Source organism: Herpailurus yagouaroundi, unplaced genomic scaffold, assembly GCF_014898765.1.
Source record: "Herpailurus yagouaroundi ecotype Mexico unplaced genomic scaffold, PumYag 428, whole genome shotgun sequence".
Classification (NCBI taxonomy): domain Eukaryota; kingdom Metazoa; phylum Chordata; class Mammalia; order Carnivora; family Felidae; genus Herpailurus; species Herpailurus yagouaroundi.
In genome coordinates this window covers 2,777,144-2,802,276 of record NW_024412645.1, presented here as the reverse complement: position 1 = coordinate 2,802,276, position 25,133 = coordinate 2,777,144, and the positions used below count along the sequence as shown (strand labels likewise).

General features: G+C 50.4%; 2 protein-coding genes across 6 annotated transcripts in view; one reads left to right on the top strand and one right to left on the bottom strand.

Annotated features, from left to right (window-relative positions):
• The window catches only part of ZNRF3 (zinc and ring finger 3), a 143,524-nt gene extending 129,117 nt beyond the window's left edge, over window positions 1–14,407 (top strand). For all 4 annotated transcript variants that reach the window (XM_040463898.1, XM_040463900.1, XM_040463899.1 and 1 more), the window contains 7 exons: window positions 1,519–1,593; window positions 2,014–2,145; window positions 3,769–3,879; window positions 4,866–5,033; window positions 6,912–7,014; window positions 7,770–9,530; window positions 10,926–14,407. In XM_040463898.1, coding sequence (XP_040319832.1) covers window positions 1,519–1,593; window positions 2,014–2,145; window positions 3,769–3,879; window positions 4,866–5,033; window positions 6,912–7,014; window positions 7,770–9,530; window positions 10,926–10,966 — 2,391 coding nt within the window. In that variant the 3' untranslated portion in view covers window positions 10,967–14,407. The remainder of the gene's footprint in view (window positions 1–1,518; window positions 1,594–2,013; window positions 2,146–3,768; window positions 3,880–4,865; window positions 5,034–6,911; window positions 7,015–7,769; window positions 9,531–10,925) is intronic.
• A 514-nt stretch (window positions 14,408–14,921) lies between these two features.
• Window positions 14,922–17,624, bottom strand: CUNH22orf31 (chromosome unknown C22orf31 homolog). Of its 2 annotated transcripts, none has more exons than XM_040463905.1 (3): window positions 17,550–17,624; window positions 16,326–16,769; window positions 14,922–15,428 (listed from the first exon to the last, which is right to left on the bottom strand). In XM_040463905.1, the coding sequence occupies exons 2-3, from the start codon at window positions 16,647–16,649 to the stop codon at window positions 14,991–14,993; spliced, it is 762 nt and encodes a 253-aa protein (XP_040319839.1). In that variant the 5' UTR covers window positions 16,650–16,769; window positions 17,550–17,624; the 3' UTR covers window positions 14,922–14,990. The 2 variants fall into 2 exon arrangements, with proteins under 2 accessions (XP_040319839.1, XP_040319838.1); XM_040463904.1 differs by lacking the exon at window positions 17,550–17,624 and adding an exon at window positions 17,415–17,457.
• Window positions 17,625–25,133: the final 7,509 nt, after the last annotated feature.

Sequence of the window (25,133 nt, the reverse complement as noted above, 5' to 3'; positions counted from 1 at the left end):
GGGGGGGATTGTCTTAAAAGCTGTGGGATAAGACTGCCCTCTAGTGGGCTTGTGAAGCCATTGGTCCAGCCACGTGCTCGGCCGGCTCTTGGAGGTTCAGTGCTGCCTTCTCACGCTGCATCCGGGTAGTGATTATTCCCTCAACAGGGATTCCTTCCAGCCAAATTGTATTCTTTCTCAAACACTCTGGCTCGTAGAGACTTTCTTGATCTCTGAACAGTAGCCATTATTTGTGCCTCTTATAGGAGGCTTGGGGTTTTATTTTGATTTTTGTTTGTTTTTGTTTGTTTTGTTTGTTTGTTTTCACATTAGAGGTATCTTCTCTAACAAGATCCAGGAACCGAAAAGCAAGGGTTACGTCTTATGTCTTGTTCTTCCACAGCTTCTACTCTGTTATCCACTTAGCCAGACATAAAGTCAGAAGGTTCATTGGGCTAAAAAAGAATCCTTTCCCTCAAAAAAGAATCCCACCCACCAGGGTCTCCTGGGTGGCTCAGTCGGTTAAGCATCTGACCCTTGGTTTCTGCTCAGGTCATGATCTCATGGTTCATGAGTTTGATCCCCACACCAGGCTCTGCGCCGACAGCTTGGAACCTGCTTGAGAGTTTTCTCTCCTGCTCTCTTCTCTCTCTGACCCTTCCCAGCCTGCTCTCTCTGTCTCTCTCAAAATAATAATAATAATAACAATAATAATTATAAAAAAAAGAATTCCACCACTTCACATTTGTTCCTAAAACATTCTCATCTCATCTCTCTCTGATCCTTAGTTCCCCAAGTGGTTGAATCATCTGAATCCCTCAGAAAACTTCCAGAACTCCGTTTCCTGGGCCTTACTCCAGCCCTGCTGAATCAGTCTCTGTGGTTCAAGCCAGGAAATCTGCTTTACAAACTTCCCAAGTGGTTTTTGATGTGCAGCCAGGTTTGGCAGCCAACTGCTCTAAATCCCCATTTACGATTTTTTCTCGGAGCTTTTCCCTCTGACAACATCTCCAGAGGTCTTCAGCTTATGTCAGTTATTAAGCTGACCATTTTGAGATCCCCTTGGAAATATTCCATGTGCCAGTCTCACGGCAGCCCTGGGTGACGCGGGAACGATGCGGGACCACAAGACAAAGACCAGAGGCATTTACTTTGGTTGCCAGTGGCTCTGTGTTCATAGCAGAAGATCCTGAAACCAATACCTTCATGCTGACGGGGCAGGTTGTTGATTTGTTTTTAATGTTTGGCTGGATAGGGAGACAAAGGTTAATTCAGTACCCGGGTAGTTATTTCCACCTATTCTAACTCTGGTTCTCCTAATGCAGCCGTACAACGTAGGTGGCATTGTCCCCTCGTCCCCCCTTGTTTCTTTTACAGATGGGAAAGTTGAGGTTTCGGGAAGCTATTAGCAACTTGCCCAGAGTCACAGAAGTTGGTAACTGTCAGATTCCACGTTCGAACACAGGTCTGATTTCCCAGGCCAGCTCTGGAAAGGTCAGAGGAGCAAGAGTGCCAACCTGTTCTTTTTTCCCCTGCCAGGCCAAGCGGGCAGTGCAGCGGGGAGCCACTGCCGTCATCTTTGATGTATCAGAAAACCCAGAAGCTATTGACCAGGTAAACTCCTCGGGCCACGCAGCATTGCAGCCCCTGCCCCAGAGAGGGCTTCAGTTAGCTCGGCGTGTCACGGGGCCGTCACCCTCGTCTCAGGGCTTTGCGCTTGCCCGCTGACACTAGAGACCCATGTCTAGACATCATTCAGACACCAAGGCAAGGGTATTAAGAGGAGTGAAGAGCCAGGAGGTTGGTGGCTGTGGGGGGCATTTTCACAGACCCTTCTGGGCCTTCAGCCTGCCCACGCCATTCTGAAACGAGCATCGTTCTCAGCCTCGCCCTTCCAGAAACTCCAAGGCTGTCCCGCTTGAGGACTTTGGGGATTTTCAAATGGTGTCTGCTGTTCTTTCCCTTCAGCCTCACTCTGTCTCTCCTTCTTAAAGTAAGCACGCCCTTTAACCAGCCTTGTCTTTCCGTCCACAGCTAAACCAGGGCTCAGAAGACCCACTCAAGAGGCCGGTGGTGTACGTGAAGGGTGCAGATGCCATCAAGCTGATGAACATCGTCAACAAGCAGAAAGTAGCTCGAGCAAGGATTCAGCACCGCCCGCCTCGAGTGAGCCTGGCACCCTCTCTGCTGCTCCCTGTGCCTTTATTCCCTTTGGGCTCGTGTTCCAATCTTCTTTCTTGTCTAACATGCTGACACAGCCTAGGTCCTGCAGTTTAGATTAGGTATAAGTCCGCAGGCCAAGGAGAAATGTCAGCCCTCGCGTTCCTTTACAAAGGATGTGAAAAGACCTCCCGGAAGTAGATGATTTGTGCTAAGGTGTTTCTGGTCTCTTCCACCCGGCACTCCCTCTTGGGAGCCTCCTGTCCTTCTTTCTCTTCCCTCCCGCCCCCCTCTGAAAGGCTGAGGAGGATTGAAGGAAGGAATCCCAGCACCCAGCTTCCCTTGTCCCCCTTCCTTCCATTTGACCCAGACTACAGAAAAAGGCCAAACTTCCTCCTTCCCGGAGGATAAATTGCATTGTTGAAAAAACCCCTAACTTACTTTTTTTTTTTTTTTTTAGTTTGTTTATTTATTTATTTATTTATTTGGTGAGAGAGAAAAAGAGAATGCATGCGTGCATGGGGGAAGGGCAGGGAGAGAGGGAGAGGGAGAGGGAGAATCCCAAACAGGCTCCATGCTCAGTGTGGAACCCGACGCAGGGCTCGGTCTCACGACTTGAGATCATGACCTGAGCTGATGTCAAGAGTCAAGCGCTCAACTGACTGAGCCACCCAGGCACCCAGAAAACCCCTAACTTATATTTGAGTCTGGGACACCTAGCTTTCAAGTGGGATTGAAGTTCGCCACTTGTAGGTGGTCGACGAATAGCATTTAGGCTTCACTTGAGTGTCAAAGGGCCATTGCTGGCCAGTAACCCTTCACTGGTATCTTTTGCCCAAACCTCAGACTGAAGATTCTAGCAACCTGGGACAGGTGCCTCATACAGGGTTTGTTTCCTTATCACAAATACTGGAATATTCACATATAGGAGGGTTCTTGTACATGCACAAACTATCTAGATACCCCTGGCATTCAGTTAGTAAAACCCTACTCCTCTTAGCTAAATGCGTGTCCTGGGTGAGGTGGCTTTGAGGCTTGAAGAGGCACTGTGCCCTGAGGAAAAGATAAGAACTCAAGAGTCGCGGGAATTTGCAAAAGAACTGCCTTTGCCGGCTTCTTTTTAAAGGAGAAAAGAGCACTTGGGTAAATGTGACTCATTGTAGTGGAAGCTGATATTTGCGGAAGCAGCATACAATTTTCTGAGTTGTTGTAAACCATTAATTATACGGTTAGTAATCACTGTTCCCTCAAAACATGACACTCACTCCTTTGTCCCATAAATATGATATTCATGTTTATTTGGCTGGGCCTCTCCTGCCGGTTACAGCGAACTTCGCGCTACTCCACAGGGAGCGAAGCTTTATGATAGGAGTTCTCTCGGCTGTGAGGAGGCCTGGCCGAGACTGCTGCAGGCCTCCCCCTAGCCACACCGTGGGGGACCGCCTGGGCCTGGCGATCACCCCGTGTGTGCAGCTTAGCCCGCACACACCCTGGGTGTCTCCTGCGAACGAGGGGAAATGCACCCGAGTCAGCCCCATCCTTATTCCGACTAGCACTGACACGGGCCATGTGCCGATCCCCAGGCCGAAGAGACCAGCGTGACTCATCGTGTCTTGTGTTCTGTTCCAGCAACCCACCGAGTACTTCGACATGGGGATTTTCTTGGCGTTCTTCGTCGTGGTCTCCTTGGTCTGCCTCATCCTCCTTGTCAAAATCAAGCTGAAGCAGCGGCGCAGTCAGGTAATACGTCCGAGCAGCCGGCGAGCACAGATCCCCGCCGCCCTGTCACTAGCGAAAACGAGGGTGGGGGCCTGAGCTGTGCAGCCGGTTCCCAGGGGCCTACGAGTCATAAAGATAGAGAAAAGCAAGAGCAAAGCTTATCACTCTATGTCTTCTCTGTTCCCAAAGGGCCAGAACCATAAAGGCTGAGCCTTGGGAACGCTTCCAGCTGGGAGTTGTCTCAAGAAACGTCTAAAGGTTAATGTGGAGACCTGGAGCCTGCTCCTCAGCTGTGATCTGGGGACCAGCAGTGTCCGCATCACCAGGGAGCTTGGTAGAAATGCAGACTCTCAGGCCACACCCCAGACCTGCTGAATCTGGATCTGCATCTTCCAAGCTCTCTCTAGACGATTCTCGATAAACAAAGTAGCCATCTTTGTGCCCCAGCTAGCACATCACTGTGCTCATATAGGAAGGCAGGATTTAGGGGCAAAGTTTGATGGAGAGGGTAAACGAGAATCTAGACTGTCCCACGTGTACCGTGACATCTCAGGAGAGAGACGGTGGACATTGGCAGGCAATCTGTCAAGAGGATCACCGACTTCTCACAAAGTTGGGTGGCTAGAAGTGGGTGGGTTTGGCGACCACCCACGTGCATTGTCTCATTTGCCCTCAGAACTTTCTTCAGTGTAAAGAGGAGGAACCCTGGGTATAGAGCAGGTCAATAACTCAGGGTCTTGCAGAGTTGGCCAACCAATTGAAGTATATACCTCTGCTGATACTGCCACTTGGGTGAAGCCTGCGTTCAAGTCGTTGACCCTCAGGGATCTGGAAAATCTGTGCCGCAGCAGTCTGAATTTTTAGTGCTTTCTCAAAAGCCTGTGCTGATCTGGTAATAAAGGACTAGCGTTATACCCGTCCCCATGTGTTAGATGCTATGGCCCTCGGGGCGACTACCACCGTAAATCCGTCCCGAACCCTAACACAGACCACATTCTGCTGCACAGAATTCCATGAACAGGCTGGCCGTACAGGCTCTGGAGAAGATGGAAACCAGAAAGTTCAACTCCAAGAGCAAGGGGCGCCGGGAGGGCAGCTGTGGGGCCCTGGACACACTCAGCAGCAGCTCCACGTCCGACTGCGCCATCTGCCTGGAGAAGTACATCGACGGAGAGGTAATGGCAGAGGCAGGGCCCGTCCTGGGTGGGGATGGGGTGGACAGGTCAGTAGAGGTGCACAGGACCTGAAAGGACAGAGCCCCGTGTCCTTTTCCCACAGCCTTGTAGGGGCAGAAGGGTTTAAACGCCTAGGTCTCGAGGAGGTGGCCCGAGACAGTCTAACCGCTCTTCACCCCTGGAGGAGGGTGGTCACAATGCAGATACTCTCTTGCTAGAGGGGCCAGCTTCCACCCACGTGATTTCAGAAGTTGATCAGAAATATATGCGAGGCCAGACGATGTCTGGCGTTAAGAACATTTACACGTATTGACATAATTTTATTTTTTAATTTTTTTCCTATTATTATTATTTTTTTTTTTTTGAGAGAGAGTGAGCGCACAAGAGCAGGGAAGAGGCAGAGAGAGAGAGGGAGAGAGAGAATCCCAAGCGGGCTCTGCACTGCCAGCATGGAGCCCAACACGAGGCTCCATCTCAAACTGCGAGATCGTGACCTGAGCTGAAATCAAGAGTCAGACAGTTAACTGCCTGAGCCCCCCAGGCGCCCCCTACATGTACTGACTTAATTTTAGAATTGCTCTTCTGGAAATTGAGACATGGCTTAAAGCAAACCTCTCCTGCAAAGCCCCGTGGAACACTGGGTGTTTTTACTCAGGAGACAAGAGATGTGATGGCTACCTTTTTTCTTCTAGCTTTTTATCCTGAAAATGTCAGACTTTCAGGAAAGCTGCAGGAGTCCTTCAGTGAATGGTACATCATTCACCTAGAATAACCCTTTGTTAACACTGTGCCATGTTTGCCTAATCTCTCTCCAGACAGAGACACACAAACACACACATTTGGGGAAGCAAACCACTTCAGAATCGGTTGCAGACATTTGATGCCCCTTTAATGAAAGCATTCTGCTCCCAGATAGGCTATTGGATGAAAAAAAGGAGTTTTTGCAGAGGCCTTGAGACTAAGAGGGCCTTGAATGGTCTTTAGGTGCAGACTGCCTGCGTTCTAATCCTGACCCAGGGCAGGTTCTAGCTTTGTGATCTCAAGCAAGTGACTTCATTCTCTGTGCTGTGCTCGAGACATGAGCCTGAGACGGACATGAAGTCAAGGTGATCACAAAGGTTACATGAGAAAATGCAGGTAGAACTCTTGCCAAGGTCAGGCACAACATTAGGTATTAGCTTGAATATTATTGTGTTGAGCTGGTCAGGGAATGGAAAAACAAAGTCACATTAGCAAATTTGGAGGGCGCTTTGGCTCAGGAATTCCAGAGGTGGTTCTGCCTCAGAAAACCTCATCACCTCCTCTCCACATAGGCTGCTTTGTTAGAAACCACGTACCCTCGGGTGAGTATCCAGGGTCCAGCAAAGGAGAGGACAGGAGAGCATTGCCCTTGGTGGCTCCTCCTGTCAATTACAAGTCCTGGGCATCTTCCTTTCTACTCATACCCAGTTGGAGCACCCGGAGGGAGCCACCATCCCAGAGATGCAAAGGTCTTGGTGGGGGTAGGGGGGAGGTGGGTAACCTAGCCCTCTCTCCAGACCCCAGGCTGCAGAAGCTCTTGGCTTTGGTCTCCCCTTTTGGGCGGCACGAACATGAGTGCCTTCCTCAGGCAACAAGAAAGCTGCCTGCTTCTGTGTGCTTCCTTCCTTAACAGTGAGGACCGTGGTTGGGGCTTCTCCCCAGAACACAGACATGGGTGCTGACTACAGGGAAATGAGTCTACCTGTAGCTAGAGATGGGGGGATGGGCGAGGAAGAAGCCTCTGGCACTGGCACAGTGAACAGGGCTCCCTGGCCCATGCTGGACTTCTCAGGAAGAAGCATTTAGCCCTCCACCTGTGCCCTGCCTTCAGGCCGTGTGTCCTCTCTCCCTCCCCAGGAGCTGCGGGTTATCCCCTGTACTCACCGCTTTCACCGGAAGTGCGTGGACCCGTGGCTGCTGCAGCACCACACCTGCCCCCACTGTCGGCATAACATCATAGGTAATTGTCACCTGCCTCCACTGTTGCTGAAGAGTCACTGTCCCTACCAAGTGCCTAGCAAGAGTGTGACACATGCTGCAGACTGGTGAGCGAGCACTGCCTTCTGGACCTGGAAGTGTGGGGACCTTGGGTTTCAGAGTTCACCAGCCCTCCAAACCCTTAGGAGAGCCTGCCACGAAGAATTGCCCCGAGTTCCCGTTTTGGCCTCTTCACGTGAACCAGCCTCCTGACCTTGAGCAAGGCATCTGGCCTCTCCAGGCCTTAGGCCCACAATGTCTTTAGCAGAAATGACAGTGATGATGCTCCCATGGCCAGAACTGGGGGGTTGTTCCCGGGCCACAGGAGATGAATGTGAGATGGCAGGGTCACAGTGTTGCTCCTGCATCACTGTGGTATCAGATGAGGGGCACGGAATGCCGGGTGGACTCCAGGGAGCTGTTTCTCCAAGAGAGAAAGTGCCTTTCATCTTGGTACCTTTGCTGCTGTCTGCCAACCCCCATGGTGTCTTTGTTAGGCAGGACCGAGGGGAGGCCAGCGGGAGGTAGGCCCTTACCGGTGAGACCACCCTTCAAACAGAGAAGTGGGCTGGCCCCAACCAGCGTGGCTGGGTTTGCTGATGGCCCAGAAGGGGGCATTGGCATGAGAGGGGACGCATTGGCACATGACCGGGCCTCCTGCTTCAGCCTCTGCCCTTGTTTACCCCTTTAGCCCCATGTGCTCAGCCCTGCTGACGTTGTTTCCTCACCTCTCCCCAGAACAAAAGGGAAACCCGAGCGCTGTGTGTGTGGAGACCAGCAACCTTGCGCGCAGCCGGCAGCAGAGGGTGATCCTGCCGGTGCACTACCCCGGCCGCGTGCACAGGACCAATGCCATCCCGGCCTACCCTACCAGGACAAGCATGGACTCCCACGGGAACCCCGTCACGCTGCTGACTGTGGACCGGCACGGGGAGCAGAGCCTCTATTCCCCACAGACCCCCACCTACATCCGCGGCTACCCGCCCCTGCACCTGGACCACACCCTGGCCCCTCACCGCTGCGGCCTGGAGCACCAGGCCTACTCACCAGCTCACCCCTTCCGCAGGCCCAAGTTCGGCGGCCGCAGCTTCTCCAAGGCAGCTTGCTTCTCCCAGTATGAGACCATGTACCAACACTACTACTTCCAGGGCCTTAGCTACCCAGAGCAGGAGGGCCAGGCTCCCCCGGGCCTCTCTCCCAGGGGCCCGACCCGCGCCTTCCCCCCGGGCGGCGGCGGCGGCGGCGGCCTGCTGTTCCCCACCGTGGTGCACATGGCCCCGCCCTCCCACCTGGAGAGCGGCAGCACGTCCAGCTTCAGCTGCTACCACGGCCACCGCTCAGTGTGCAGCGGCTACCTGGCCGACTGCCCGGGCAGCGACAGCAGCAGCAGCAGCAGCAGCTCCGGCCAGTGCCACTGCTCCTCCAGCGACTCTGTGGTGGATTGCACCGAGGTCAGCAACCAGGGCGTGTACGGGAGCTGCTCGACCTTCCGCAGCTCCCTCAGCAGCGACTATGACCCCTTCATCTACCGCAGCCGGAGCCCCTGTCGCACCAGCGATGTGGGGGGTTCCGGTGGCTCAGGCCGGGGGCCTGTCGTGTGCCTTGAGGGCTCCCCGCCTCCAGAGGAGCTCCCGGCAGCCCACGGTCAAGGTGCGGGGCGGGGAGAGCCTTGGCCCGGCCCTGCCTCTCCCTCGGGGGACCAGCTGTCCACCTGTAGCCTGGAGATGAACTACAGCAGCAACTCCTCCCTGGAGCACAGGGGGCCCGCCAGCTCTACCTCAGAAGTGGGGCTCGAGCCTTCTCCCGGGGCTGCCCCGGATCTCAGGAGGACCTGGAAGGGGGGCCGCGAGGGGCTGTCGTGTGCCTGCTGCTGTGAGCCCCAGCCCGTCACGCTGGAGCCCAGTGCAGGAGTGGCCGGGGGCAGCACGCTGTTCCTGGGTCTCCCGCCCTGTGAGGCCTGTGGCCCCACGGGTGGGGAGTCACAGCCGGGAAGCTCCCAGGGCCTGTACGGTCTTCACCCAGACCATTTGGCCAGGACAGATGGGGTGAAATATGAGGGCCTGCCCTGCTGCTTCTATGAAGAGAAGCAGGTGGCCCATGGTGGCGGAGGGGGCAGTGGCTGCTACACTGAGGACTGCTCCGTGAGCGTGCAGTACACGCTCGCCCAGGAGGCCCCGCCCAGCTGCCACCCAGGGGCCCGGGACCTGAGCCAGCGCATCCCCATCATTCCGGAGGATGTGGACTGTGACTTAGGCCTGCCCTCAGACTGCCAAGGGACCCGTGGCCTCAGCCCCTGGGGTGGGACCCTGGGCCCGGATGCCCTGCGGCCCCACAGAAGCCTGGGAGCAGCCCAGGAAGAAGAGCCGGTTCTCTGCTGCCAGGCCAGGGCACCGCTCTCGCCCGGCTGCCCTCTGGAGGGTGCAGAGGCCACCAGGGCCAGCTTCCCCGGTACCCCCCAGGACACTCAGGAGTCCAGCGCCACAGCCACTGAGGCTGCAGGTGAGAATAGGAGAGGACAGGAGGCCAGAGTCGGGGTCCTCTTTCTCCAGGTTGTTTTCTAAGCGACTTCCTTCGTGCCCTTGACTTTAAAAACACCATCTGCACCTGATGACTTCCAGGTGTTCTTTCCACCCCAACCCTTGCTCTGTGTTCCAGACCCATTAAGGCCTTCTTCCCTAACCCTCACAAGCATCCCACCCTGTCATGTCCACTGCAGCGCTCCCAAATGCCTCCCTCTGCATGCCCTGCCCCACTTCTCCCCTGCTCCCCACCCAATGCTCAGGCTGAAAGCCTGGCACTGGCCCTGAGCCCACCCCACCGTCCACACTGCAGTGTCCTGGGCTTCTCAGCCTGTCTGCAAGGACCACGTGGGCTTGTGTTTTGCCTCTGTCCAGAAAATCAAATTCCCAGAAAAATGCAGAATCCAAGTCCAGAATTTTCATTCAACTCAGCAGACCTCATCAAATTGCTCTAGAGTACCCAAACGTCTTGTGTCCCTAATAAACAGTCTGGCACCTTTGAGTAATACTGCAACACGACAGGACAGGTTCCACTTCCAAAGTGTATCCCTAGTTTATCTCTTCTGCAGCCTGCACCTGCCATCTCCGGCAGGCCCGTTTCCTCTCCCCACGGTCAAGGCAGTGGCCTTCTGACTGGTCTCCTGCTGGTCTTGCCTTCTGTTCTGCATGGGAACCACAGTGGTCTTTTTAAAAATCTATGTCTTTACACTGGAAAACCCTTCAGTACCTCGCCACTACCTTTAAATTAAAAAAATGTAAACTCCTCACCCCATTTTGTCTGATCTGCCCCCTGCCCACCCCTCTGACCACCTCCTGCTTCGCTCACCACCTGGCTACTCAAGCCTTCTGTGGCCTCTGTCTATTGCCCCAGCCAGCCAAGTTCATCCCAGCCTCCAAACTTGTCTGCTGCTTCTCCAGATCTCAGCTGGAATCACATCCTCAGCCTCCTCCAAGGTCACTCTCACACCCTCTGCTCACTTCCCAGGCCATCACAGTCGGAGGTTACTTGGTTCTGAGGTCTGTAAGCTTCCAGGAGGGGGTCTTCTCCACTCTTCCCAGTGCCTGCAACAGTGCTGAATGTAGTGTTTTCATGCTACCTAACGACTTCCAGAAGTCTCTACACCTCCCGATGAGGGAGACTGACTGTCTAGGAGGCACCTGTGCCCCCAACAGCATGAGGAGCTCTCAGCAAAGGAGCTGTGTTTTGGCCCTTTGCTGTATAACACGGCCTGTCCGGTGTTGGGAGCTGTCCCTTCCTGAGAACCTGTCACACGCTGGCACGGGCACCCAAGTCCCTTGCCTGGTCCCTGTGTGTTGTGCCCAGGGCCTCCAGTGCCTGTTCTGTCCTCTGATGATTTTTCTGTCTCTCTCCCAGGACAGAGATCTCGCCCAGCAGACGGCGGCACGGGAGCCTGAGCTCAGAAGGAATTCTGGAAATGGAGACTATATGGAGACTCCAAGCTCTGACTTCCTTCAGGAAAGAAAAAAAAAAAGAAAAAAAAAGATTTTTTTTTAGCTTTGACAAACACACAAAAGTGGTAATAAAGAGAGCCCTCCTTCTCAACCCAAAATGTGAGCCACCTGTGGCAAACCGCCCCCATCCCCACCCCCCATTAACAAACCAACAGACAAAATTCTCTGAGTCTTTTGCCTCTTTTGATAACATGGTATTCTGTTTTGTAAAGTGTGTGTGCTTGGGGTTCTGAGGTGTGTGGGATTGAGTTCTCTGCTTTGTTTTTTTTTAAGATATTATATGTAAATGTAAAGTTATTTAAATATATATTTTAAAGAACCCTAACCACCAACTTTTGCTGAAAAACAAAAAATCACTGCTGCATTAATTGAACCACATCATGTGTAGATACTGTTGTCTCCCCGGAGGGGGCTCAGGCCTTTGAAAAGCTCAGGGCTACACCTGCCTTAGAAAATGAACCAGAAACTTGAAGTAAAGCTAGTTGATATGGGTACAGACTCTGAGGAACAATGCAATGCTGCCTCTTTCTTTCTTGTGGCAAATCCCAACGTGCAAAGTTTCGGGTCTTCTCAGAAGCCATGCCTCTCCAGCCCACACCTTTAGGCAGCTGATGGAAACAGCTAGGAACAGGGCGGAAGGTCTACAGCACTGAGGAGCTGGGACAAGCCATTGCTACACAAAGCCCCAGGGTGACAGGGACAATTCAGCCCAGTGTCCTAAGTCTGTCCCTTTGGGTCAGCGTCTTAGGTAAAAGGACAGAGTTCACAATCCTGAACTTGGGCTTCCTGCTACTGGCTGCAGAAATGGTTCGAAGGGGTGTGTGGGGACAAACACCCGGGAGGAATGTAGTTTTGCGGCCTTGGTGTCTAGGGAGCAGAAAGTGTCCCGGAGAAGGGACAGAGGGTGCTGGAGCGTGCCTGCGGGGGGTGCACAGCCAGCATCCTTGGGCTGCCTTCCTGGGGATCCCACGGGGTCAGCACCGAGCTCCGTTTGAATGATACGTTTCCCATCCCATTTCCCTCTGGAAGGTCGCTTCAGGGGTCTTTCAGCCCATTGCCTCACGGCTGAAATTGCTCATCTCACCTGCAAATGTCTACTATCCTTTCTGCCTAATGCACTATTATGTATTGATTCTCCAGGAGACAGAGAAAGAGACTATCAGATAGTTTAGACCCAAAGGGTAGGTCTTTGTATATTTTTCCAGCCTTTTGCTGTTCTTGTTTTTAAGAGGAAGGGAGAGTTTTAAAACCCAAACCTTTTTTTTTTTTTTTTAAAGATGTTTCCACTTTTAAAAGGGAGAATCTATTTAAAGCTATTTCAGATCAGGGATTGTCATCCTTTTTGTCCAATCAATGTACTTCTTGTTCTTAAGAAAGTTTTTTTTAGAAGAAACTAATCACATTAGCCCTTGTGTTCACTAACTCCTCTGGTCACTTTGATTCATTTGTCATCTGAAATGCTCATTTGCAGAATAGGAACCTCACAGCCTAGGGAGCCGCCCCCCCCCCCCCCCGTGGGTAAATAGAGACCGCCCTGGGTTGCCATCATCGGTAATGTAAGGCTCAGGGGAAGTCAGCCCAAAGTCCAGATGAGAATGTTTTGACTGAGAGTCTCACTGTATCCCAAGCCTTTTTGCTTTTTTTTTTTTTTTTTTTTTTAACCCAGCCTGTGATGAGGACATTTACCTACTTGTAGCCAGATTTTGACAGAAATTCCAACATCAACTGATGGAGCCATTTGCCATTTAGGAACTCCCCATGGTGAGATGTGTCTTCCAGTCCCTGAGGTACAGTCCCTTGGGGGCTGCTCCCCCCACCCCCGGCTGATGCCCAGCACACCTGTTGGCGAGGGTGTGGGAAGCGCCTAAGCTGTTGACATGTGATCCAGGCCGCCTTTATTTCTCGGGCCAGGAGTAGCAGCTGCTGGGGACAACAGCTTGCATTACGTGGTTTTAGGGGAAGGATGGGGGGCATGGCTTCTAACATGGGTTGCAAAAACCAGCTTCTCATTGTTGAGATTTTCTTGTTGTTGTTTGTGGTTTTGTTTTTTGTTTTGTTTTTAATGCCTTTGAGTGCATACTCTTTGAAACCATAGCCCCAAAGTGGCTTTCTTTAGCCCTGCTGGGAAAACTACTCCTCAACAGCCTTAAGCAATAAATAGATGAGTAGATAATGTGGCTTCAACGGGGCTTATTAACATAAATGTGTCTGATTTTCATTTGAAAGGGCAATGATTACAGATGGCAAAAAGAAACATTTAATTGTTATAGTTTACAGGGTGGTAGAAACAGGAAAATGAAATGTTAAAACTTTAAATATCAGCCATTGTCTTAAATTTGTGTTGGCCCACCAGACAAGGAGGTCACCAGAATGTAGTGGTAACCCAACTATATTGCCTAGGCATTCAAATGAAAAGGAATGTCTTCTTCGAAGTTATAAGACTCCAATAATAATGACAAATACCTTTGTCAGTGGCCTCTCAGTGGTGTGCTGGGGTCATATAGCCTTGGAAACTGGGAGCATCACATTTTCCATTGAGAACCGCCCCCCTCCCCCCCCAAGCCGAAGTCCCCTGGCCCAGCCCTGGATATGGGACAGACAGACATGTAAACTGAAGAGTGTTGGAACCAGTTAAAAATGGTCTTCTGATCAACAAGGTACCTCTTTGTGATAGGACACAGCCTCAATATGCTGGCTCTGACTCAGTCTCTCCCGCCTCTGTTGAACCCAAGCCATTTTATAAAGCCCAATCTGCTGTCCCACCGCTCAGACCCTCCTCCTTTACGTGCTGCTAGTTTCTACTCAAAGCTCATGCATGACTAATGCTTTTTAAATGAGGTCTAAAAAATAATTACTAATCAAGAGTATTATTTTTTAAACAGACCTTTTTCTATTCTTTATATAAACTCTATTGTGTTGGTCTAACAAGACACTATTTTTTAAAAAAAATTTTTTTTACCTTCTCCCATAGCACTTAAAAGATATTTTGTAAAGACTTTGCTGTAAAGATTTTGTAATAAAATGGTCTAAGGGCTCCTTCTCCAACATTACCATTTTTTTAAATGTTTTAAAGGCTAGAAAACAACTTATGTATATTCTGTATATGTATAGCAGCACATTTCATTTATGGAAATATGTTCTCAGAATATTTATTTACTAATATATTTATCTTAAGCCATGTCTTATGTGGAGAGTGTGACATTGTTGGCATAATCATTGAAAATGACTAACATGAGGCCCTGTAAATACATGATAATTGCACACAGATTTTACATATTTGCCGACCAAAAATGATTTAAAACAAGTTGTAGTCTTCTATGGTTTTGTAACAAATTGTACAAATGACTGTAAAAAAAAAAATACAATTTTATCAAGTACGTGTTACATGTTGTCATTGCTCTGTTGGGTAAAAGCCTACAGATTCCACCAAGAAGAGGTTTACGTGAAGCAGGGCCTTTAACTTCAACTTGTTCACATGAGCACCTGTGTGATTTCCTGTCCTGTTACCAGAGAGTTCAGGTTGTTGGGCGCTGGGGTGATGGTGTCATGAGAGAACATCTGATAGCGTGTCCTTGAGGTAATGATAGTTTTTCTGCTCAGCGCTGTGTGGAGGGGTGAGGGGAACAGTAGTCCCCTTTTTAAAATAAGGAACATGGGCTGGATATAAACTGTTGACTTCCTCTGCCTGGCCTTTTCTTACCTGGAAGACCGAGAGACCCCTCAAACCCCTATTAAAGAAAGGGGGCTTGTAGGGAAGAGATGGCAAGCATTTAGCCGTCGATATGACCTCATCATGAGAGTGGAGAGGGGCTGTCGGTATGAAATGAATCTCGTACCCATTTGTCTTGTGTCCCAGGGAGGGAGTTACTAATTTGTAAAGCACTCTTGAGATTATGTGGAAGGTGCAAAGTGGTGTTTATTTTTCAGACATCTAGCAGAGAATATCCTAAGCCCGTGAGCTCCGGTTCTATTTCTCTCTCTTTAACTTGGGCCATTTCTTGGGCACAGGCTCCTCATGGACCTCCAGCTGCCTCCTGCCAGGCACTGGGTCCTGAGCACCTCCAGGACTGGCGGCCTGGCTATACAGAGCCTCCCAGAGCTTTTGTTTGATGGCCTTGCCCAGCTCCAAGCTGTACCTCTTGGGGGTCCCTGAAGGATTCCATAGCATCGGCTCAACCACAGAGTGGTACAGAGCCCTGTAACCCTCTGTGGAGAGGCCGTGGATGGTCAGCTTGTCCTCGGACAACTGCTGTCTCTGTCTGGTTTCAGGAAGCAACGCTTGGCCCTTCCAGGCCGCTGTCCCAATGTTCCGGGGTAATGCTTGGGTGGCAGCCACATGTTCAGCATATCTCTTCTCAAGATCTTGGCGGACTGTTACTTTTTTCTCCTTTGAACTTTCTTTACTCTAGCCAGGAAGAAAGCAGAGAAGTCAAAGCTAAAACTTGAGAAGGGAGCTCAGAATAATTATCTGGGATTTGTGTCCCAGAGTCTTGGTTACAGCCACAACCAACATTTGTCTAGCGTGTTCTAGTTTACTGAATTCCTTCATGTATGCCACTGCGTGCATTCTGCCATAACCCTGTAAGGTCAGCAGGGGACGGTTTGACAGGCAAGAAAATCGGAATTGGTTTGTCCAAGGCCACACAGAAGGTTAATAACCATCGTGTCATCTATCGAATGCCATGCAGGATGTTAAGCATTTACCCTTTGCACTCTATTAGCTTAATTGTGAAACCCCTATGGGGGAAGGGCCATTATTCCCCATTTTATAGATGACGAAGACAGAGGCAGAGAGAGGCTAAGCCCACGGTTCTAACTATAGTTAGAGCTGGAATCTGAAGCCAGACAGCTTAGCTCCAGGGTGCAGTCTGAGCTCTGCTGGCCCCATGGAGTGATGGACCTCTTGGGAGGCCAGGTTCTCCAGGTGGAAGTTCACAGCAAGATATGCAGCTCACCTCTTGGTGTTCGGTGTGTGTGCGTAAGGGCGCTACCCGTATCCGGGCTTTTCCCACTCTTGTTTTCCCTGTGCATCAAGATCCTTCTGCCCGTGCTTATGAAAGCTGCTTCATCCTCCCATAGAACCAGGCAGGGTGTAAACAGCATGAGCCCAGATCTGGTACTCTCTCCACTATAGCATGCTGCTGCCCACATCTCCACCCTCCACCACCGCCCCCCACAGCCCTGTCTTTAACTTTAGGATTTTCCTTCACTCTATATAAATCACTTAAGCATTAAGTGTTCCCTAGCTTACGTTTCCCTGTCCCCACTCCGTCCCATTTCCTCCACCACAGCCACCGTGTACCTTGTTGACGCCTCCTGCAGACCTGAGCCTCGGTGAGCCTGAGTGCTGCCCCACTGGCCGTTTGCCCTTGGAACTGATGGAGTTTCTTATCCTGCACCGATGCATGGCTTTTGTTGCTGAATTGTCCTTGGGTTTTAATCCCTTCGGGGGCTTTTCTTCAAACTTGCGTGGTCCTGGGCAACACTTATTCTTAAGTTGTCGCCTGAGCACCAGCTTAATCAGGGAGAAAGAACTGGCAATTAACGGATTCTTTACAACTTCCCAAGAAGAGGTGCTACCTGGTGCTGGGGTCCTGATGTTCTGCTTTGCACACATTCTGGCCATCCAGATGTTGGTGAGAGCCGGTGAGTCCACATAGCAGTCCTGAAGCCTGGTGTTCAGTAAGATGGACTGACGGAGCCCATAGGTGGGGATGCTGGAGTCTCGTCTCACGTAGATTGGATGCTAGAATTACAAAGGGAGAAAAAGGAATTAAAAAAAGACCAGTTCCAAAGCAGAGACTAGAAGGTCCACTTTGGCAAAGTATGAACATCTTTTTACACATCATTCCTTCTACACAGCTCTTAGAAATCTTTCTATCCATCTGGTCTCCTGCTCACCAAAGCTTTTTGTACCAAGTACAGAAACAAGGTCACGATGATATTCAGGCTCTCAGAGAACATAGCAATGCTTGTTCTGGAAGCTGGAAGTGGAGGTTTGGGAAGCACTTACAAGGAATCAGAGACAATTCCTGTCTACTGGAAAGCTTAGGCAACCGTGGCAGGAAAGGAATGGAAGTGAGATCACTCAACACTCCTCTAGGAACTGCAGTCACCCCTCCACCATGCCGCAACACAGAAAGAACAGCAGGTAAAGTTCTGCCAAACGCTAAATATAATTCTTAACCAGACCGCCATGGGCCAAGAATGGCTGCTCAAGAAATACTGGGTTCCATAAAGGCAAAAGCACAAGGTAAATAAATGATGCTGACCTCCATTTCCTGGGATCAGCCAAGAACGAGAGAACAATTTGGATAGATTAGAAGCACACATCTAAAGAGACCTGGCCTTCTAAGAAACGTCATCGGTAAAAAAAATAAAATCACCTTACCATCGTTTCGGTTGCCTTAAATTTTATTTTATCTAGCTTAGTAGGGGGAAGAAATATGTATTTCCTTTTCCCTTTTTCTCTTTTGCTTTTTTTGGTGGTTGTTTTGCTTTGTTTTGTTTTAATATTTCTAGTCACCTGTCTTTCTCTGCCTCAGTCATATATGAGCAATTTGCAGTTTGTTTGGATTTTGGCTCACACGCAGGCAGTTTTGAACCATTGTCCCTAGTATTTGTGATGTCACTTTGGTTTGTGATGTGGATCTGGGTGGGTGTTACATCATCAGATTTTATAGTTAAATTAGGCTGGAAGGAGTTCTATTTTGTTGTGCTTGCAGCCTCAGGAACTTGTGAAGCTCTCTTTCCCCCCACCCCCTGCCCCTCCCAGAAGGGCTTGGGTGAATTAGTAAGATCCTAACGTTCTTAAGAAGCATGCTTTGCACGCAACTTAGTCAAATATACAGACCATATTTGTGGATCCAGGTAGGGAGATAGATCCTTACATGTGCAAAAGTGGCCTTCTCCATGCACATAAAGAAGGTACTGTTACATTCTCCAAAGAGCTGCCAAGGTTAGGGACCAGAAATGAAAGAACACGTTCCTGCAACCCTGGGCACCTCTCCCTACATTTCTCTCCCCGGGAGACTACACGGTTTCTGGAATGTGGTTTTCTTTTACATCCCATGGCAAATTCAGTAATTAGAGCTGTTAGCAGTGTCAAGGGCTTGAAACAGGAACAAAGACACCTCTTCCTGGTAACTGTTGGGCAATGCCTCGCTCCTTATCAGGTGCTCGTCCCGCTGGTGATTTTGAGTTTTTATACACCAAATGCCAAAGGAGGCTCCCTCCTGAGGGGGAGGAGAGAAATGATGGAAAAACAGAGTATGCGTCTGGCAGGAGCTCCTGGAATCGCATGTGTTGCCTGTTTCATTTTTCTGAGTGTTGTCCCTGGAGTGAATCAAAGTCTGCAGACAGACCGCACCACAGGCCGCGGTGGAACCACCTCCAGGCCAAAGGCATCTGGACCCACAGACGCTTGGGAGGACAATGGGGCCCATTCAGTGGTGAGCCCTGGCCTCACCTCCCGAGAGGTGGGTCAGTTTTAGAGCAGGGTGTTGGCAAGGGTTTGTCTTTGGGAAGCGTTTGTGAATGGCTGGAGACTGGGCAGGCAAGCATCCTTTCAAAGCCGGTGAATCCCGGCTCTTGGGCTACTGTCTGCCGTTGCTCTGCATGGCAGGGACAGAAGGGAAATGTTGGGCAATAAAGGAATTCTAAGGGTAGCTCTTCTGTTTCTCTGCTCTTCTTCCCCGTCTTGAGGTTGGCCTTCCCACACCTCCTCTTTCCGGATACTCATCTGTTATATTTATTTTCCTAGGCCTTTGCTCAATGGCCAAGTGACAGTGCTCTGACTCTGAGGAGCGTGCTGAATCTCCTTCTGCTGGCATAGAGCTGTTCACATGGACAGCAGCTGATACACACTCCAACTCCCATCAAATTCTGCCTCCTCTGCCTTCAGCGGAACTCTCTTCCGTTGGCTCTTCCCCAGTAGGTAACCTCCAGGCTCTTTAGAACTAACCGAGGGTGATGCGGCCTGTGCTATTTCTCCTATGTCAGTAAGCTTTGTATTTATTGAATGCTTGCCATAGGTCGGGCACTGTTCTAGGCACTTCACAAGCATGATCTCACGAAATGCTACCAACAATCTTATGAGTTTGGGCACTGTGGCCATCCCTACTTTACAGATGAAGAAACTGAGGCATGAGCTGCTCAAGATCCATGCCCCAGATCCCAATGCTAGTAACCAATAAAGGCCGGACTCAACCAAGGTCTACACCATCCTTGCTCTTAACCACTCATAGCTATCACTGTGATGCTTTGCCTCTCATCTGGTCAGCCCATCAACATACTACCCCTGGGCCCAGTTCAAGTCCTGACTGTGACATGAGACCTTCTCTGGCCTCAGGAGTTGGTCTGCCCAAGTTGACATCCCAGATCCATCTCTCAATGGGCAAGTGAATTCACATCTCTGAACCTTACCTTCCTCATCTGTGAAATGGGGATAGTAATAGTGCCTACCCCAGGATCACTGTGAGGATGAAATGGGACAAAGTGTGTGAAGCACTTGGTATGGCTCCTTGCACATAGGAAGCACTCATTAAATAATGTTCTCATTAATATTATTATTGGGGCCCATTCACTCACCTGACCCTTTCCTGAACCCCTGTTGCTCATTGTCTGAGTGACGTAACCCAACATTTGATATGAACTTCATCTCGGGTCCTTCATGAGGCCAAGCAATGAGCCTCTAGAAGTGGGGAATGATTCTGATCCGACTTGGGCATCATGACATTTCTTTTCCCAAGATTCACCTTTGCTAAACATTTGTCAGATTCTTGGGGCGCCTAGGTGGTTCAGTCGGTTAAGTGTCCTACTCTTAAATTTTTTTTTTAATGTTTATTTATTTTTGAGAGAGAGACAGAGTGCGAGCAGGGGAGGGGGAGAGAGAGAGGGAGACAGAATCCAAAGCAGGCTCCAGCTGCCAGCACAGATGGCAGGGCTTGCCGATGTGGGGCTTGAACCTAAGAACCACAAGATCATGACCTGAGCCCAACTCGGATGTTCAACTGAATGATCCACGTAGGCACCCCAAGTATCTGACTCTTGATTTCAGCTCAGGTCATGATCTCACGGTTCGTGGGCTCGAGTCTCATGGCTGGATCTGCCACTGACAGGGTGGAGCCTGCCTGGGATTTTCTCTCCCCTTCTCTCTCTGCCCCTCCCCGCTCACGTTCTCTCTCTCTCTCTCTCTCTCTCTCTCTCTCTCTCAAAATAAATAAATAAACATTAAAAAAAATTTTTTTTGGTCAGATTCCTCGGCCTCACAGGAGTGGTGTTGTTACAGGAGCCACATTTCCCTCCGGTTGTGGGAGTCGTCCAGAATATCTCATGTTTCGTTAGATGGCAAGGAAAGTGGTTACCTGAGGATAAACTAAGGAAAGTGACAAGTCTTTCACCGCGATTGTTCCACTGAAGGCTGTGTTCAGAATTATAAAGTCAAAATGGAAAGACTCTATTTGGTCCAGGGTCCTGAAACTACGGCAAGAGTTTCCATCGTTGGTGCCAACACTTGGTCCAGAAAACCTGGAGTTGAGGCAGTAGGGCTTCCATGTTGCTGAAGGTCCTGTTCCTCAGTTTGATTCTCCAGTGAACCCTTTTATTGTGCTGAGCGCAGTCTAAGTAGCCTTTATTTTCCGCCGATCATTTGGAACTGTACTTTCTGACATATCCAAAACCACCACCCCTGTTTGGAAACCCATCTGCCCTTCTTTGATGCTTGGCCAAGCTCTCTTCACTGTATTTTTAGCTCCCGAAATCTTTTTTCTTTCTTTTTTCCTTGACTACTACCTTTCTTCTCTTTGATTTCTCTTCCTTCCTATTCTCCTTCTGGAGGGTCGGTTAATAAAGAGGAGATTGAGCCAATTCATAATTACCGTCGCGTTCCCCCTTCATCCCCCATCCCCAAATTCTAGTGGAATTTAGTTGTTTTTCATTTCCTCAGAAGATGTTTTTCTTTTAACACCCAAGCAGTAAACTTCCACACCCATATGGGAACATATCGGAGGTTCGTGATGTAGAAGGTTTAGGAAAGAAGAGAAAAACTTTGGATGAGTGAATTTGAAAAGATTCCTGAACCATGATGCAAACCCTGAGGAACAGTGATTTAAACCACATGTGCTGAATGTGCACCTATCATGGGCCAAGTATGTGAAATAAGGGTGCCCTGCCCACCCTGCCACCCCTTCCCACCAGACTCAGTTCTCAGATGTGGCCACCTGGATGCCACACAGACACCTCTAATTCACTATTTTCAAAACCAAATTCTTTCATTTCCCTAGCCCCATCAGAGCAAGTAAAACCACGACTTCTCTAGAATTTCCCATCGCTAGGTTTCCAACGCAGAAACCTGAGACAGGATCAGTAACAGTATGGTGCTGAGCCGAGCCAGAGACTAAAGATCCTGTTTTTGTTTAAAAGTTTGACATTTTGGGGCATCTGGGTGGTTCAGTTGGTTGAGCATCTGACTCTCGATTTTGGCTCAGATCATGATCTCATGGTTCTGGGGGTTCGAGGCCTGCACTGAGCTCTGCACTGACAGCACAGAGCCTGCTTCAGATTCTTTCTCTCCCTCTGTCTCTGCCCCTCCCCTGTTCTCTCTCTCTTAAAATAAATAAACTCTAAAATAAAATAAAATAAAATAAAATAAAATAGAATTTTGATATTTTGTTCATCACGACTTTTGGGGCAATCATATTTTTAAAGATATTGCATTGAAATAATGTTTATGAAATGTTTTTTTAATATATTTTGTAATTTATTAAATAATATTTGTTTATCTTGATTACTGAGTTTCTTGGCCTCCCTCAAGATTTTGTGCCTGAGGTGAACACCTGACTTGCCTCACCGTAATTCTGACCCTGGACCATTCAGTATTTGTTGCCAGAACCCCATAAGGACAAGTAGGCAATTCACCAAGGTGATTAGGAACGTAGTCCTGGTGTCTTACTGTCTGGGTTCAAAGCCCAGCTCCACTACTATGTGGCCTTTGGACAAGACATTCAACCTCTCTGAGGAGGTCGGTAAGGGTGCCTCTCTCATAGGGCTACTGGGGGCATTCTGTGAATTGTGACAGCAAGCACTGTACCTTGCCTAGAGTTCAGCAAAGTGCTCAGTAAAAGTTTGCTATTGTTGGGGCGCCTGGGTGGCGCAGTCGGTTAAGCTTCCGACTTCAGCCAGGTCACGATCTCGCGGTCCGGGAGTTCGAGCCCCGCGTCGGGCTCTGGGCTGACGGCTCAGAGCCTGGAGCCTGTTTCCGATTCTGTGTCTCCCTCTCTCTCTGCCCCTCCCCCATTCATGCTCTGTCTCTCTCTGTCCCAAAAATAAATAAACGTTGAAAAAAAAAAAAAAGTTTGCTATTGTTGTTATTAGTATCGGGCTCCTTATCCAGTGCTCTCTCCACAACACGATGTCTCTTGAGCAGAAATCATCCCAACTAGAGTTTCAAAGATACCAGGGTCACCTAAACGCCACCAGCTGAGCCCTCCCAGCTTCTTGGCAAATCCTGTTGCCCTCAGAGGAATTGAAGGGCTTGACTGCAGAGCACAAGCAGGCAAACAGACAGACAGCAACATTTTCCTGGAGGCCCAGGGGCTATAGTCAATGTCCTCACTCTTTCCATGAAATAAATCCGCTAAGTGACTGAGGCATGTGGAGCATTGATATGCATATCTCAGGCTGCTTCTTGCCTGGGTCCAGGACCACGTAACTGAGCAAAAGACCTTGAGCTGTTAATTGCCCTGACCTAGACCCAGTAGGCTATATTTTTAGCCTCTGTGCACTGTTTCCATCACCTGTGCTGGGCTTTAAGCTACAAAAGAGGGGAGGGAGGCCTGGGGAAGGCTACAGGGATGTTTCTCATAGCAGCCAGTGGGGGCAGGGGCTGGCCCACTATTTTTGAGTTCTGTTGTACAAGCCAGCCTCATGGGTGTGCAACCTGGGTAGGGACACAGTGTCCCCAACCTTAGATGGGCCCCACACTTGATTTAATGCTCTGCTGTAGCCATCTTGAAATTCTTAATCATTTTGAACAAGGAGCCCCTCATTTTCATTTCTCACGGGGCCCTGCAAATTACATAGCTCATTCTGGTTGTACGCAAGGCTGGTACCCACTCAACCTGGGGAGCTTTCCTGCAGCATGGCAGGACAGGCTGAAGCTACTATCATGAGGCATAAATCCCCAGACTTGGCCACATAAACCTTATTTTGAACCTCTTGTCTGCTCCTTCCTATTTCCTCAGAAACCAGGGGGAGATTCCAAAGAACCTCATAAACTGTGTTCTGCTTTGCTAAAATATTTCCCCTCACTCGATTTAAAACAGTCCACAGACCATTCTCCATCAACATCATTTTCTTGTCTCTGTAGTACTTCTTGCTCTCTGAAATTCACATTATTTCTAGGACCAGCTTGTCTGGTTGGTGCTCTGGGTGTGTTCCTCACTGAATATTTGTTGAGTGGAGGAAGGGTCACCTTTATTGTCTGTTTCGGCAGATAGTTTCACCTGCATGTTCTCGTATCATTCTCATTCCAGGTGCTCTCCTGCCTGCACCTTTGAGGATGCAAGTTAGAGGTGAAGCATTCTCGGGTCCTGCTGGAGGAGGTGGTTTTGGAGGTAGAAAGGGTCCAAGATGGTGGAGAGGAGAGAGTGAGTTGGGAGGCACCAGATGGGACGTGGAGGATAGGAGAGTTGGACATTGGGTGTGTGTGGGGGGGGGGGCCGCGGGTCCCCTCTCTCTAGTAAGGCACCCAGAGGATCCCTGAACTCGGAATGAGACAGTGAAAACAATGAGTGAACAAGATTCTTCTTGCCGTGGCTCCGGGTCGTGTGGGTGGAGAGGGACCAAGATAGAGAGGCCTCGTGGGAGGTACCTGCGCCTTTGGGGCCGGGTCCAGGAAACAGCTGGGGAGCTGGTTGCGGGGAGGCAGATCCTGGAACTGGACGACCGGGCGCAAGGGCCTCAGTACCTAAGGCGGGCCCGGGAGCCCGCGGGGCGGGGACCGCCCCAACCCCGCTCTGGGCGCGGCGAGTCGGCACACGAGGGCAGAAGCTCCCGCTCCCGCCGCCGCGCAGGGCGCAGGCCCGCACTTGCAAGCCCGGGACCGGGGACTTGAAAGCGGCCGGCGCGCCGCCCGGACCTGCCCCGCGGGGCGTCACCGCGGCGCTTTAGGCGGGAGCAGAAGGAAAATCTCTGCTTGGGGGAGTGCGGGGGAGGAGAGAGGCCCGGGACAGACCCAGAGCGCAGCCGGGGGAGACTTTGCGGGCGGGGAGGCAAGGAGCCTGCCACGCGGGGGCCGAGTTTAAGAAAGCCACGAGCTCTCTGAGCCCGTTTCCCAGTCTGTAAGAAAGCATCATTGCCCCATCCACTTCCAGACCCTGTCTGTGTTCGGGCGCTTTACTTTCTTCTAGCTCATCTAATCTTGCGAAATCCTTGTATTATTCCCATTTTGCGGAAGACTGAGGCTCAGACAGAGGAAGAAACTTGCCCCAGTTAACAAAGGATGTGCGATAGGATTCGGAAACAGGGTTCAGTATGCTGCCTCTTTTGTAGCTGCAAGAACTTGGATTGTGGAAGAAACTCAGTATTTATTAAGCTCCTTCTGTGCGCGAGTAAAAGTTTCCACTCATTGCCTCATTTAACAACCGCTTGGAGTATTTGCTGTTAACGCCCCCATTTAACAGATGAAGAAATTGAGGTAAGAGAGCTATTTTTTCCTTTAAACCTGCCCAAGGCCTTACAGGTGACCATGTGGAGGGTGAACCCGAACAGACTGACTCTAGAGCACCCTTTTTTTTTTAACCACTACGATGAACCAAACAGGGAAAAACGGTTTGCAAACTTCTATTCTGATCATTACCGCTGCGGTCGAGCCCGCGAGTGGGTCACGACCGGAGTGAGGGTGGAGCAAGGCTCATTGGGCGCCTGGCCCACTTCAGCCCTGCCAAAGCCCTGCTTTGGGACTCGGAGGCGGGGCCCCTCGCCCCGCCCTTCACCTGCTGGCCCCGCCCTTCGTTCGGACCAATAAAGTGCCCTGCAGGGGCGGGCCCAGGTGAGGAAGGGGTGCGTGGGCGGGGCCTGGTGCGTGAGTGGCAGGCGCGGCGCGCGCTCC

Bases quoted from the DNA above. Each gene is read 5' to 3' on its own strand.
- CUNH22orf31 (XM_040463904.1), bottom strand. The intron at 15,429-16,325 runs GTACACGGTGGC...CTTCCTGGCTAG, and splicing joins CTGCAGGAGGCGTCAACAAG to AGTAAAGAAAGTTCAAAGGA.